Below are 16,297 nucleotides of genomic sequence, written 5' to 3'. Positions count from 1 at the left end.
TTCACGGCGAGCGTTCTAATCTGTTCTGCATTTTGACATCTGCGCCGCCGCACTGCACCCGTATGGGATTGTTAGAAATAGCTAAGTCCAATTCTGTTGCCGGAAGCCGAAAAATAAACGGAAGGTTAGACATATACAGTTTTCGCTGTAAAAGGAATGTCGAGAAATGCGAAGAAGTAAGTCTACTTCACTTCGTCGCACTATATCTTATCGCTAGCCGCGCGCATGTTTTGAAATATAAACTAGCGCGCAACTTGCGGGGGTGGTCGAGCTCTTGCAGTTGTCAGCGCGAATGTGCGTAATCGAGGGCAACAATAGAAGCGTTGCAAAATAAATCTGATTCATCTGTAGGAGCACCCGAATCTATTTTTGGCAACTCCGACAAACTTAACACAATTGAATCACGTTGCGATGACAACCAGAACCAGCTCCCACGCTGAAATGTACTTCTAGCCGACATAGCAGACTCGCACGATGATTGCAAAAAAAAAAAGAATACACCGAAGTAAAGGAAGTTTTCTCACAGAAACACGGTATAAGTATTGATTTGTACGTCCCAAATAGAGCTGCATAGCACCTTGTAAACTACAATGCGGAGAAATTCAGGACAATGCATACTAAGTATGGACTTTTCAAGGACAGAAAGCACCTTTCAGAAGAAGGGTTCTAGGTTGCGAATTTGCAGCACGCCAAAATTTTTCCTTGCAGACGCGGGCGGCTGAAACAAACTTCGAGCTCCTCAAATAGAAAAAAAAAGTTCTGTTAAAATAAAATATTGATAAGCTACGCATTGATAACACTACATATGTGTACGACGAAATATCAGGTACACTTGTTCAATCGACGCGATAGATTACACGGGCAAAATCAGCAGATGCTATCATCCGTTTGCAATCGCCGCTTCGGAAAAGCGACTCATCGCGGTTATCTTTTTCATGTAATAACATACTCTGGATCCTTTCAAAACGCGTGCAATTTAAATCATACCTGGAAAAGAGCGAAAAAAAAATTATGGGGTTTTACGTGCCAAAACCACTTTCTGATTATGAGACACGCCGTTGTGGAGGACTCCGGAAATTTCGACCACCTGGGGTTCTTTAACGTGCACCTAAATCTAGGAAAACAGCGACTGTGGTACACTAGCTCTGACAGAAACTTGATGTTACTCGGGTGTCTCAGATGATGAGGTTCTGCCTGATACTAACAATTACGTCATCTCGAAAAGATACCGAAAAGAGAAGGGCGGCGGTGTCTTAACTGCAGTTAAAATCACATAAATTTATTTGTAGTATAAATTATCAGCCTATTGCAAACTGTATCCACATTGCATCATCCTTTCCCAGTTCAATAATAACAGTAAGGCCATCAAATAACTCTAGCTCCTTTACTTCCGATATGGGCGACGTCCGTAATGCTATTTCAGCTAAGTTTCCGAAAAGAAATAACTTCTTAACGGGTGATTTAAACTACGGTGACGTCAGCTCGCCATCTTTCACATATACCTCTCCCTCCACGAAATCATTCGTTGACCACATCCTTGACTTTGCCTTAGTACAATTTGTCCACCAACCAACACGCGGTACTGTTAGGAACGGCCTGCAGAGGTGCCGACATGGAAAGTTTTTCCAGTCAGCTGCAGCAGCGGGGTTGGCGTTTTCCAGGAAGCGACCATCAGTCTCCAGCCGAATGGCGCCACTGGGTCTACTGTGGAGACTTGCTTTGAAAGGACGACAAGGCGTCCTTCCGCCGCCTCTTGGAGTCACGATGTCTGCTACGGTGACTTACTTTGTGAAGAGGACAATACGCCGAGTCAGCAACACTTCGTCGCTGGAATGCTGAGACGAGGTCGGCGAACCATGCTTTGTTAGTCAACTCGCCATTACCGACCTGGTCTGTCGGGAGCGAGGGAGCTCCTGAAGGAATGTATTTGGTGCCGCCGTCTCACGCGCCTTTTAAGACGCAAGACAATGGAGAACCACGGCGGCTGCTCTGCCGGGGGTCAGCTCGGGGATTAAGAGGCGCCTCCTTGGGGCAAGACCCAGTTCTGCGAAGACCGTCTCGCCTCGGTGGGTGCAGTGAAACCTGTGCGGAAGTGTGTGTGTAAGCCCTCCCCCTCAAAGGCGGCTCGGCTACGATGCCTCTGGTCGAACGTTTTCCCTCACCTAGGGATCTAGGAAGGGCAGAGTGTATTTAAGGACCTGTTGCGCGGCTCCTCAGTGTGCTTTTCTCTCGCAGTCATGCTAGACTGATGAACTTCAAAGTCCTTATGTAGATATTGTAAATAAACCCTTATTCCTCGTTGTCGATGCGAACAGCTCTCCAACTTTAACAACGTGCTCAGCGTGGATGAGTTGGACGACGGCATGGGCAAGCTACCCAGGACAATGCATACTAAGTATGGACTTTTCAAGGACAGAAAGCACCTTTCAGAAGAAGGGTTCTAGGTTGCGAATTTGCAGCACGCCAAAATTTTTCCTCGCCGACGCGGGCGGCTGAAACCAACATTGAGTTCGTCAAATAAAAAAAATGTTCTGTTAAAATAAAATATTGACAAGCTACGCATTGATAACACTACATATGTGTACGACGAAATATCAGGTACACTTGTTCAATCGACGCGATAGATTACACGGGCAAAATCAGCAGATGCTATCATCCGTTTGCAATCGCAGCTTCGGAAAAGCGACTCATCGCGGTTATCTTTTTCATGTGATAACGTAATCTGGATCCTTTCAAAACGCGTGCAATTTAAATCATACCTGGAAAAGAGCGAAACAAAATTATGGGGTTTTGCGTGCCAAAACCACTTTCTGATTATGAGACACGCCGTAGTGGAGGACTCCGGAAATTTCCACCACCTGGGGTTCTTTAACGTGCACCTAAATATAGGAAAACAGCCACTGTGGTACACTAGCTCTGACGGAAACTTCATGTTACTCGGGTATCTCAGATGATCCTCCTCAACATCCTCAACACGCTTCTAACATCAGAACCCTAGATTACTAGTGCCATTTCCATTACCGATGGGTCGAACGATCACACAATTCTGCACTTCACCATTACTATTGCATAACATTCAAAAACCCTTACTTCTAAGCGCACCTTTAATTGCAAGGTGCAGCAGCAACGTTTGTAGGCAGTCCGTCGGGGAGTGTTTGCAACGTTTGCGATGGACAGCGGTTTAGAACAGACGTCACGCCGGCTCCGGAGCGTGGCATCGTTCCAGTACGGGTGTGACGTCCGTTCTAAACCACAATCTGTCGCTAACGTCGTAACCACTTCCCGACGGATTGCGTACAAACGTTTTGGCGAACTGCTTCATTGCCGCTGCGCACTCGGCGTTCCTGAATTCGCAAAGTTGCCGCTGCTGCCTTGATCGCTGCACCACTGTGCTCGCTGTTTCTCTCCCTACCGGGGACTTCGGAGGTGCACGTTGCCTCACTGCAGCCGTCGCTGCTCGCCGTGCTCGCTCTGCCATTTGTAGTTTTATATTTACTTATAATAAAACCTCAAAGGTGTAGGACATTACATGAGGTGTGGGCACATATTGAAACACGGCGTGTCCGGTTAGGTAATGTGACCAGAAAGATGGTCTTCAATGGCAGCTTTGAAACGAGAAATGTCAGTGATGAGGTCGATATCAGAAGGAAGGGTATTCCATTCACGGCCTGTGTATAGAAAAAAAGAACGTTGGTACGTAGTGGAATGGGCGCGTGATAGATACACAGCATTAGGATGCGTGTGGCGGGAAAAACGGTGGACTGGAATGATGACTTGGTTACCTGTGGGCTGTAAATGAAAGAACCTAAAGAATAATAGAAGACTAGCACTTTTGTGGCGGGAGGTGAGCGAGGGAAGACACAACCTATATTTTAAGGCTCAAACACTTGTATTATAGGAGTAGTCAGAAATAATGAATCTGGCAGCTCGGTTCTGAAGCGATTCAATGATGGTAATCATATTAACCTGATGGTTGTCATAAATAGCCCACGCATATTCTAGTTTAGTTTGGATTAAGAATTTATAGTTTGACTGAGGGAGAGAGAGGGAGAGGTCTTGGGTTATGAACGTTGTTCGTTGCAGCCGCTCTGCTTCGTACGTTTCGCTGCGTTGCGATGGTGTTCTACTTCGTCGGCAGTGAACTTGAGTGTCCGACCACGCTCTCCTGTCTCGCCTGATGACGTAAACGCGAGCGATTCACCCAATTTATCTTCGGAGGATGAAGACTTCATAGCACTGAAAGGGACGCCACTCCTATCCTGCGCCGTCTAGTGAATCGCCCGCCAGGCAGCCCCCAACCACGTGCACAGCCTCGACGATATTTATCACTGTTGAATGCTTTCAACGGTGGCACAATGCAACGGTGATGCAGTGGTTGGCGCGCTCGGCTACCGAGTGGTAGCAGAGGCTGTGGAGCAATGGATAGAATCCTCACCATGGCCGCCCTTTCTTTTTTTTTATTAATTAGGTGAAGCTTACGCAATCTGTGTGCCGTTTCTCGGCAACGGCTTTCTGCCACAGGTTTCTGATGATGGAGTGGCCGTACAATTAGCTAAGTAATGCTCTCGCATAAATACGCTTTGTCAGTGTGCTTTGTTTTTGTGAAGCAGGAGATGGGATCGGCAGATAATGGTACAGTAAACATCGACTGTTAGTTTTACCAGTATGCGTACAGCAGTCACCAAAATGATAAAAACATTATGGGGTTTTACGTGCCAAAACCACTTTCTGGTTATGAGGCACGCCGTAGAGGGGTACTTCGGAATTTTCGATCACCTGGGGTTCCTTAACGTGCCTCTAAATCTAAGCACACGGGTGTTTTCGCACTTCGCCCCCTAAATGCGGCCACTGTGGCCGAGATTGGATCACGCGACATTGTGCTTCTCAGCCTAACACCAAGCACTAAACAACAACGGCGAGTAGCAGTGACCAAGCGAGTCGAGAGCTGAAAGATGTAGCGTACTCAGCACAGTAGCGAAGTTTAACATGCGTCAACGGTGAGTAAACGTACGCTACCACAAGCTGGAGGCATGGACGCTGCGCATAGCCAATGCCTTCGACAGCACCTATCATATTGACCGGGGCCGGCCACATTGGCCGACCACTTTCGCAGGCACCGCTAAAAGGACCCTGTCGAGCCTCCCCGCTTTCTCCTCCTCGGATGAAACAGCTTTCGCTCAGAGCCATAGAATAAGTTGCGTTCAATGTAGCGCGACCAGCACGCCAACACAGATGACGAACAAGACACACACGCACCTCGGTGGTTATACGCTGACTGCGCTTCATTGAACACTTTCGCGAACGATACCAGATGACAACATGGATTCAACACATTGTAGCGGCCAAGAGAGAGAGAGAGAGAGAGGAACATAGAAAGGCAGTGATGTTAACCAGTGAAGAGTCCGGTTGGCTACCCTACGCTGGGGAAGGGAGAAGGGGAAGAGGGAAAAGGGAGAGAGAAGCCATAAAGACTGTGCACGGACAGTACTAGAGTTAAAGCCGCTCGCGCAAACCAGACGTTCTGAGAAAGCACAAAAGTGCCTTCACTGTCTTTGAGCCGATGATGGGTGGGGGCGGTCTGTTCGCTCAGAGGACGATCACCTAATTTCCTCAGTGTGTTAGACAAACATATTGTCTTGTGCTTTAAATTGAGCAAAATGGCACAATAAGTGGTCAACGTTCTCCTTGCATCCGTAAACATCACATGCAGGAATATCAGCCATTCCAATTAGTGCTGAATAGACATTCGTGAAGGCAACTAAGGATGTCAACATTGTGTGCCACTTCATTTCCGTCTTTGAGCAGTCGGCTAACTTAGAGAAACAGACACAAGAAAAGGAGCACGACACCTTGATCGAATACGTATATGACAGGTGTACCTTAATAGTAATAATTTATTTTGCTTCCTATCCGTAATGAGATTGTTAAAACTGGCCAGACAGATGTAGTGCCGTCACCACCTTTCATATACAGAGACTGGCCTCCTTTAGGCCAGTCTTACACGTACACCAAACAAGCGCACATTCCTCAAACCCCCTTCTACGTCAAATGACGAAAGCATTTGGGCTGTGCCAATAGAACATTTATAGAAGAGGCTTTGGTGATTTCGAAACTAAGAAACGCTTGTCACAAATTAGCGGCCTTTGGTACTGACGTTATAGATGAGAGCTTGTGAGCTTGCCCTCGTCGTTATTCAAGCTACTGAAGGCCTCTTTGCCGCTGCTTTGTTGCACAAACTCCCCTTTGGAATCTCTTAACTTCAGGACCAGTTGCGACATCTTCACTTCAGCACCGTTGGCATTGAGAAATTCGTCCTTGACTGCTTTCTCTTTTGTCGCAAGTCGAGCATCGAAGATGAGTTTGTCCAGTCTGCCCGTTGGAGCTTCGCAGAAAATGAACATGATGTAACTGAGCAGGAAGCTCCAAACGAGTACGCTGAAGTAGAAAGAAACCTGCAAGAACAGGATGGAAGACAGTGCATTAGAAAATAAAGACTATTAAACATACAGTTCAACAAACTGTTAACCAAATGATTATTCAAATAGCCCTTTCTTCGCCCACTGTAAGCCTTTTCACCAGAGAGGAGTACATGTCCTGTGGACACCACAAGTAACACAGGCGAGGAAAGAATTTCATAGCTTTAAGTCACATATAGTGAACAGCAGTGCAAGCATGAAAATTTTGCAACACATTGCGAGTTTGTAGGTCTTACAACTACTGAATTAAGATCAGTTTTGTCTTTGATAGTTTATACCTACTATGGCATAGTGAGCTCTTTTAAACAACGACCATTCATGCTACGATGGACAAACGCACTACCCTGCTCTGAACAGCGTGCGTGAGACAATATTTAGCTCCAAAGCCGTCTCGCGTGGCGCGACAACCGCACCATCTGCGCACGCAATGCACGCATGATCCAGTTTTGGCTTATTTCGTCTACACGGCGATACCCAAATCAGGTAAGTGGGTACTATGGTTGCAAAGGTGTAAGTGATAACGCTATAGCATGTTTTATAGCGACGCTGTTTACCTCTACAACCGGCGATTCTTTCGTGGGCTACATGTTGCGGGAACCGCACACGATCTCGCTTGCCTCTCTCAACGTGAGATCGATTGGTCTTCACTCCAAAGGTATAAAGCATGACTTCGTACTCAACGTGGTTCAGGTGCTGTGTCTCTCGGAGACGTGGACGACATAGTCGCCGAAGAGACCGGCTACGTTGGAATAACGGGCACGAAACGAAGTGAACCGCTCTGCCCGAGTCGCCATCTACGCAAGAAAAGAAGCGTGCGTGACCACGTACACGCTTAAGTCTTACCCGGTCGACTGCGGTTATGTGTGTGCCGTGAAAGCCCACGACGGAATCGTCAACTTCACCGTGCACACTTCGCCGGGACGTTCCAAGGCCGACGTAGAACAGTTCATGTGTAGGCATTTCTCGGTGTTGGCGAGAGATAACACTACGCCTTTCGTCATCGTGGGGGACTTTAAAGTCGACATTTCGAAACAGGAAAACAAGTGGTTCGTAGACTTTATCTTAGTAGAGCTTGCACTAAAGTGTTACACAGAAAAGAAACTACCAAGCACCGTCGCTGACTCGTGTGTCGACCTAACGTTGGCGAAGAACGTGGCAAATGTCAAAACCAAAAACCTCAGTGTATACTAAAGCGACCATAAAGCCTTCGTGAATGTCGCTGTTAAATAAATGGTTACACACTGCATTTTACGGCGTACTCATTTCATTCGTTAGACTGGAATAGGTTAAGTGGGTGGTCACAGGTTCGCTGGCAATCCACCTTCACAGGGTAGATTGGGCCTTCAAATTTTTGTTACATGAGTTTCATCAAGCTACCCCCTTTGATCCTTTGTAAAGACGTTTTATGTCAACAAACAAAAAAGTGCGTTTCTACTGTTTCATATACAGGGCGTCTTATTTTCTTAGCTGCCCGAAAGATCAAACAAGTGCTAGAATATCAGTGTCACATACTGCAATTCTGAGCATTGTATTACCGCTAAAGGAACGCAGTCGATGCGCCGGGCTTAGCTAAAAAAGAAGCAAAAGCAAACGAAAACTAAAGGTTCCTTCACTGTCCGCCTGTAATCCCTGTCTGCGTGACGCTGACTGAATGAATGCGCCACCGAAGCGTTAGTCGTGCACAATGGGCGATACACTCCTCCCTTCTCTGAAAAACGCAGCCGGCTCTCGTCGCCGATCGGCTGACAGCAGCCTTAGCTGCAGATCTCAGCTGCAGAGCGCGGAGTCAGTGTGTGGGTTGTAGCAGATGCGTATTTTACATGAATAATTACAGATACTACTACCGAACCGTGGCATATCGCTTCCGCCTGAAGCTAACGAAAACTAACGCTGTCTTTGCCCTTGTTCACTTACAATGAAGAAATGCGAGTAGTGCAGCCGTTCCCGCGATATGTGCATCGTGAGCTGTGCGAAGGGAAAATGGACAATGTACACGCCGAAGGCCAGCCTGCTGAGGGGCGTGAATGCACTCCATGACAGGAACGTGCACAGGAAGCCTGCGTGATGAGAAAAACAAAATATAAACAAACTCTCCAGAGACCTGAGTAAGCCTTTGACAATTCTGGTTCACAGTTGCTACGCTACGTTTGTAGTTGTTTACAACAAATTCTTATTATCTATGTAGTATAATCCAAGCTCACAAGACAGAGAACATCGGTAAGAAAAAGCTTTCTTCCGCACTTTTTATGTGCTTGTGATTTATTATCGTTACATATGCCGGTGAATCTAGATTTACGTGCTGCTTCTAGAGTGGCGGTGACCACAATACGCGGAGGCGGCGTAAAGCAATATCACAGGTTCGTGGCACTGCTTCTATTTAGCACATCCCGTCGCGGTCTTTTCGCGCGTACCAGAAAGAAGCAGGCATTCTTTTTTTAAATCTTGTGTCCTACGATAGCCGCAGCGGACTCCTGACACCAAGAATCGTCAAGCCGCATATATAACTATCGCACTAGAAGTAAAACACGGCGGCGTCATTTTCGCAGTGAAGCACGACAGCACAATATTTTATTGTTATAGAGAACGGGCGCAGCGTACCAATGCAAGACACTCTGCAAGCGCGTCGTGGCTATCCAGAAGTTGAGGGGGTTATTAAAGAAATAGAAAAGAATGACAAAGCATTCCCGCGCAAATTACAGGGATGAATTTAAGCGAAGCTGCATACCGACTAAGAATTTACACGTTATAGTTTCCCGAAACATACGGGTAAGCTTCTTGCTGCTTTTGAGTGACGGTAAAAAAAAGAATGAATAAAAAAACATAAAACAGCCGTTGGTTCTGGGTGTAGCTGGTGATAGCATAGCAGCGTACCATGGCTGTTACTCATTCCCTGTTGACCCGCAGCAGCGCTTGAACAATAACAACGGGAAGGAACAGTTGTAAGAAAATGTGCCTGGCCTTCGTGACCGTCAAAAAATAAACAAAAAATATAACGGGCGATAGCCTCCAGGAAGCGGGGACAAATTATCGTCGCTTCTTTTACATCCTGATCAACTTGTATACCCCTGTGGCGGCAGCTTACCATCATCAAAAGGAAGTCGTCTTGGCCCGACGTGGTTTGCGTAATGAATACTGGGGCCCTATAACGTAAAACTATTCCAATCTCCTGACGTCAAATTTACCTAAACACCGACGCAAGCACTGGGCGGTCACCCGCAGGGTTGAATGAACAGACCAATCAAACGCTCTCCTCGTTCATAGGAGGTCACTTTTTTTTGCTTGAAAAACAAATAACATTGAGTACACTGAGCGGCTTGTCGTGTCTAATTGGCTGACAAGAGGCGAGGAGAACGCTCAAGTGAAGAGGGATTCGATGGCGTAGAGCTAGTGCACTATCGATAACCGGTTAAAGAGGGTGGTGCCGGCGTCTGCGATTGGTCCGCTTTCACTTACTTAGCTTGCAGTGGCTGGTCGAAAATCGCGGCGGCGTGCAACGGAAGCTTAAGAATAATGCTAAAACGGATCCTCAGCAAAGAAGAGTTGGTAGAATGAGGTCGTAAACGTGCTGAAAGTGCTCGAAAACGTTACACGGCCATGCAAGAAGATTATTATACGCAAATAAACCCAAGCTCTCCGGTAGGTGCGTGGCCAGCGCCTGAGCGATTGGCGGCAGCCATCTTTTATTCCTTTCGGAACGGGGCAGCCTGCGGCTATTCAGAAGAAATTTCACTTTTGTTCGACATATTAATGCGTCTTTAATGCGTACACGTCACTTTGACGCGGTGAGTTATCGTGGTTATGTGACGTCGCGTGACAGGCAGGTGAAGTGGGTGCAGCCCGAAAGCTTTTTACCAATAGCCGGGGGCTAATGGCGAAAAGGCGTCGAATCAGAAATAACTGTTTTTCTTTTTTCGGTCAAATCTTGCATAATCAGCGTGTAGACATCATATCAGATGGGGGAGTATCGCGGTTTTCATGACGTCGCGTGACAGACAGGTGAAGTGGGAGTGGTCCAAAAAAAGTTTTTGACCAATCGCGGAGGGCTGATAGCAGAAATGGAATAGAAAAGTTTGGAATAGTTTTACATTATAGCGCCCCTGGTTTGCCATCGCAAGCAAGCGCCCATGGATGTGCGGCCCTCGGCTCCCACTTATGCCCATGCGCACTGAAAGAGCACGTCTGCTCTCATGAAAACTATGCAGCGTTGTCGACGCTAACAGTGACGTCAGCCGCTCAGGATTAAACTGGCCGCATCGCGGGCACTTTTTGAAAAGTTAGCGACTAACGAGAGCCCCTATATGGGCAGACGCGTTAGCTAACAATAAAATAAACGTGGCATTATAGAGCTAATCACAGTGTCAAATAAACAATGAAGCTAAGTTAATCGTGAGGGAGCTTAACTCTATTTTTGCTTTATGATTACTTAAATATAATGCTAAATGCTACATAAGCTTGACATTCTTAATAAGTGAGAAGAAAAATAAATGTGAAAACAACGGCAAAAGACAAAGTCACAATCAAAGCATGGCACTTGAGAAATGCTGAGCTACGGCGATGGGCTGTCCACCCATAAACTAGTCTTGTGCGTAGTGTAGATGTGTTTTAGCTCTTGGAGGTTTAGCGAGAGCCACTCACACTCATAGCAGCGATAGCGGTACGCCCACCAATCCGTGATTATGTGACGTGGAGCATCGCAAGCGTGAAGCATGTTTCACATGATCCGACTTTTATCGCATCGAAGTGAGATTTCGGTCGCAGGTTCGCGATAGACGAAAATGTCACCGTTGTAGCGGGGCATGCTTTTACGAAGGGAGAAATATAAAGAATATGTAACTACCACCAAATCCTTTGACGAAAGTATATGACGTGACAGCATAGTATTCGACTTTTCAACGTTGCACAATACCCGCCACCATTTGCCACCAATGCACTTTTGGGCATGGACATTTTTTTTTGTTTATGGTGCTAGTAACATGACTGTAATACTCTAACACGTTACCTCGCCGTAAACATTCCCTGCCTTTCCTTGCTTCTCCCTCTCTCGCTCCTGTACAATACATGCAACAAGGTAGATAGGAGTGAAGCACCTTGAATTTCTAAACAGTAGGTAAGACATTAAACAAAAGCAAATCAAACTCATGCAGTGAAGTTAGCCAGTTCCATCCATTCCCGCGAATTTTACGTGCGCACTGAGCTTGCACGTCCACAGATAATCAACTGCGCAGACGTACCACAATGCATAAGCAATGTCCAACAACGGAGAAGCAGAGTTTCTAATAAGTTTGCAATTACACTTATTACTACATAAACCCGTATAACCGTATCCTGTCGTTACTGCTTCGATAATTAATGTAAAACGAAACTTACTAGATATACAATTACTGTATGACATTTCTGTATCGGAATCTTCTTTTTACTCTAGTCGGGTACATTGCTGAGTGAGTTGGTGCAGTGATAAGAAAGGCAATGTGGCGCAACGTAAAATAACATACGAAAAAAAAAGAGACAGAAGAAAGAACGGGAGACGTCCTTTCTGGCATTCTTTCTGGCACCTCCTTTTTCTTCCGTCCGTTATTCGGCATTGCGCAAGAATACATTTGTTCTTTTTCGTATGTACATCTGCTTGTAGATTTATTCCATAGTTTGATCTAAAGGCATGTGTGTGCAAACTCCCCAAAATTTTAATCAGCCCAGCTTACGTAGGCTCGGACTCAGCCAAACTTTTACTCATCCGAACGTGCTCCTTCTCATATTCACCAAAATTCCACTCAGCCAGGTTCACACGAACTCCGCCTCATAGTTCGGTCCAAGACTTAGTGAGCTGACTTGAGTTCATGACACTTCATTCCATGACATTAAACTTGTGAGCTGCGCGCTGAATAAGCAAACATTGCTCCGGAGTCCGTGTTGCGTCGGATGAAAATAAGAAATGCCATACACAGTGCAGTTAGTTCTATAGAATTTAACTGACCGTTGCATGAAAGCTGCGCCGCATTTAGGTTGCAACTAGTGAATGGAATCTGCATCATAATATTTGCCTATACTATTGGCTATTTCGGCCATTAGGGGGTGGCCAGACATTGTACCTTTCAACAGAATGTTGTGTAAATGAGTGTCGCGGAATGCACCGATAAACGCTTACATCCCTCAAGTAAAACTATCAGAACACGATACAAACACTTGCGCATAATAAGATGCGCACGAATTCTAAATGCATGTACAGATGGAATCTCACTTGGGCCGAGTTTGCCGCCATATATTGCAAAAAAGCACAGGCCGACACTGCAATAAGGCCACGCATGATCATGCCGCTTGCCGGATCCATGGGATATAGACTAAACATACCTGGAACCTAGCGGTTACCACGAGGTAACAGCTACAGCCGCCTGTGCAGTCTGCAGCCGGCCACTCAAGGAGTCTTGACATGTGTGTTCAGTCTGTACTTGTACTAAGGCATGCTGCTATTGTCTATATTGTCACGTAGTAGTGACGGCAAGCAACGCCGTAGCCATACCGTGAATGACGAAACTCTAACTCTAATGATGTTCTAACATCTGCTCCAGCATCTTTTCCGTCGTGATTATAGCACCGTAATGCAATCAGTCGATTTTGTTCATGATATCGCTTCTAACCTAGGCATAGGTAATCAAGTGTACGCCATCTTTACTGACTTCTCTAAAGGGTTTGACCCTGTGATTCATTCTAAACTACTGGTAAAATTAAACACCATATTCAATAATCCATGTCTTGATTGTTGGATAGCCAGTTTTCTTCGTTATCGCTCACAATTTGTTTCTTTTAACTAAGTGGACTCAACTTCTGTCGACGTTACGTCACACGTTCCTCAGGGAGTCGTATTAGGCCCTTCATTATTTCTAAGATACATCAATGACTCACCTCGTAGCACCTCAACCAAAGTCAGACTTTATGCAGATGACCGCGTCTTCTTCGACGAATCTATTAACTCCGTTGATGACCACCACCGTCTTGCCCGATCCCTTATGTCTTTCTGCGCTTGGTGCAAAACGTCGCAAATGAACATCAACTATAGTAACAGTCGTGATGTGATTTTCCAATAGGCAGAGCCCCCTTTCGTTAGATAATTCTCTGGATGGCATCCAACTTAATATAATATCTGAATAGAAATACTTAGGTGTCATTCTAACAGAACATCTTTCTTGGTCAAAACATATCGAATATGTAAACATAAAAGCCGTAAGAACATTAGGTAATTTGCGCCGCACTTTAGCTAAGACCTCCCGCGATACCAAACTGCTATTATAAAAAACGTTAATTCGCCCTGTTCTAGAATATGCATCTGTCGTTTAGTTCCCCTACAAACAATGTGAAATAAGCTCTCTCAATAACCTTGAACGAAAATTGAAACTTGCAATCAGATCCAAACGTCGTGGAAAACTGCGACGAGGTGTCATCCTGCAGCAAGATAAGGCTCGGCCACATTCTCCCGAACGGCGGCTGACACAATAAAAGAGCTGCCATGGGATTCGAATATCTGGAACACCCGCCATACAGCCAAGACCTGGCTCCAAGCGATATTCATATGTTTGGACCACTGAAGGAAGCGCTCAGGGTTTGAAAATTTGCAACCGATGCAGAAGTCATTGATGCGGCGCAAAATTGGTTAAAGGTGGAACCAAAAAACTTTTTTTCCGAGGGAATCAAAAAGCTTGTGAAACGTTGGGAAAAATTTGTTGAAGTGCAGGCAGGTTATGTAGGAAGTTATTGTATGTTTCAGTTTTCTAACATTCGATGAAATGTACCTTTTCTATACCTATTATATAGGTATCAAAAGGTACCTATATATAGGTACCTTTTGTACCTATATATATATATATATATATATATATATATATATATATATATATACGTGCGACTCCTGGCGCCTACAGCAGAACGCCATTTATATAAAAAACTAACCTCAGAAATAACCTCTGTATCCATGACGCACAGTTTTCGATAATTAGCAAAATCCTCACTGAACATTTGTGTCCCACGTAAGTTGCCGGAATGCACCTCGCGCGACCCACTGCTGTGGCTACACGTCCTGACAATTTCGCAAAAAAACCAAAACAAATAAAATAAAATGAAAATAAAACTTGCATTGATTAGAACGTCGATGGCAAATCTGGGCCACATTTCCTTCTATATATGAAATGTTATGCACTACTTACAATTTATTTGGTTGCCGATGTTTGTTTATTCACCGAAAAAGACTCCTTGAAAATCCACTTCGTGAACTTGGTTAGTGAGTAACTGGTTCGGTTTTCCTTTCCTTTGGGGCCTCGGGAGCCACAGGGATGTTTTTAATGCTGCGTACAATTTCCTGCAACCTACAGAGCTTTTACAATATTAATGTCCTTTTTCTTTACTGTCACTATTATTTTTCTACCAAATTCTTTATAGCTTGGCTCGTTGAAAGTAGCTAATTCTCGTTCTTTTATATCTTCTTTAATTATCCATTCATCCCCTCTCATTACTCAATTGCCCACTAATCTTTTGTTTCAAGCTTTTCCCTTTTCTACTTTTTCCTTTCAGTTCGGTACTTACAACATAACTTTTGTTTCATTGGGCATCGTACAACCGCGCGATTCTGAGTCCATTGCCGATAGTATGTACGTGCCGTGTTGGAGTTTCAACAACAACGACAATCCTGATCCGTGACCACCCTTTCATTTACCGCGTTCTGCTGCTGAACACAGGGCCATGGGGTCGATGGTCGACTGCCGCGACCTCCTCCCAGTGCGTAATGTAAAAGTAAACCTTAAATATCTCCGCCTGGAGATAACATATATAGGCTTTGTGACTACTTGTCACCGCTCCGCGGCAAAGGGGATGTCGGTAAATCATTATCATCATCATATGTTACGTAGCTCAGGAAGCTTGATGCTGGGAATATTTTGTCCCTTTAAAAAAATAGGTAGGTAAAACATAAGGCAAAATAATACAAAATAAAGAGCTTCTTGGCGCAACCCACCACGCCATATGCAAGGCGACGCCCATAGCATCCAACAACCATACATCCATCCGTCCATCCATACGGGAGCCCTCTACTAGGGCATCTCTTACAGCCCACAGTGCAATTTCAAGACTCGAAATTCCATAATAATAACCTTTCGAGTATACGTGACCTTGGTAAAATTATGCTCGCCGCATTTAGCATAACCTCGAATAATACTTGAATGTATGCACCAACCTTCGGAGAACAATAACAAAAGGAAAAAAAAAAGTTTACCGTTTGATCTGCGGTAGCGTCGGAAGAAATCAAGTTTAACGAATTACAGAGTTCAGCAATGTGGCATTTATCAGTTGGGAGGAAAAAATAATGCTGGTTAACTCCAGCGGACTTATAGAATAACAGCCTATCTTCCACAAAGCAGCGTTCAAGATGAAGAGGCCTGGCGAACTTCTACGTTAGTGATATTCTAATGTTGGCTTCGTGAACAGCCTGCTCAGTTTGTCGGGTAACGAAGAGAATCCAAGTAATAAAAGTTGCAATAGTCTGCAAATATATAGGACCCTCCAGCTGGCACCAGTTTTGCTACACGGTTTAACCATTGTTTGCTAAGTGGATTTTACTCACAAATACACATGGATGGTGAATGCATGCGCTCGACGTATGCGGCGTGTTTATATTTTTTAACACATCAACAGTATGTGCCTATATTCAACTACGGGACTCGGCCAAGAAACGAGCGTTTTATGCTACAATAGCTGCTCCCGTAGTGGCAGCGTTGGTCTGTGTAATACTGTAAGGATTATAATTCGCTAAGATCTTATTTAGAAGTCCTATTTAATACACG

At 45.1% G+C, this 16,297-nt stretch overlaps 1 protein-coding gene across 2 annotated transcripts in view; it reads right to left on the bottom strand.

Annotated features, from left to right (window-relative positions):
* Positions 1–5,790: 5,790 nt before the first annotated feature.
* LOC142571086 (nose resistant to fluoxetine protein 6-like) overlaps positions 5,791–16,297 on the bottom strand; it is a 102,550-nt gene continuing 92,043 nt past the window's right edge. For both annotated transcript variants that reach the window (XM_075679381.1, XM_075679388.1), the window contains exons 14-15: positions 8,391–8,533; positions 5,791–6,452 (exon numbers count right to left, since the gene is read on the bottom strand). In XM_075679381.1, coding sequence (XP_075535496.1) covers positions 6,156–6,452; positions 8,391–8,533 — 440 coding nt within the window. In that variant the 3' untranslated portion in view covers positions 5,791–6,155. The remainder of the gene's footprint in view (positions 6,453–8,390; positions 8,534–16,297) is intronic.

Source organism: Dermacentor variabilis, chromosome 1, assembly GCF_050947875.1.
Source record: "Dermacentor variabilis isolate Ectoservices chromosome 1, ASM5094787v1, whole genome shotgun sequence".
NCBI classification, from domain to species: Eukaryota; Metazoa; Arthropoda; class Arachnida; order Ixodida; family Ixodidae; genus Dermacentor; species Dermacentor variabilis.
This window is presented reverse-complemented; position numbering and strand designations above follow the sequence as displayed.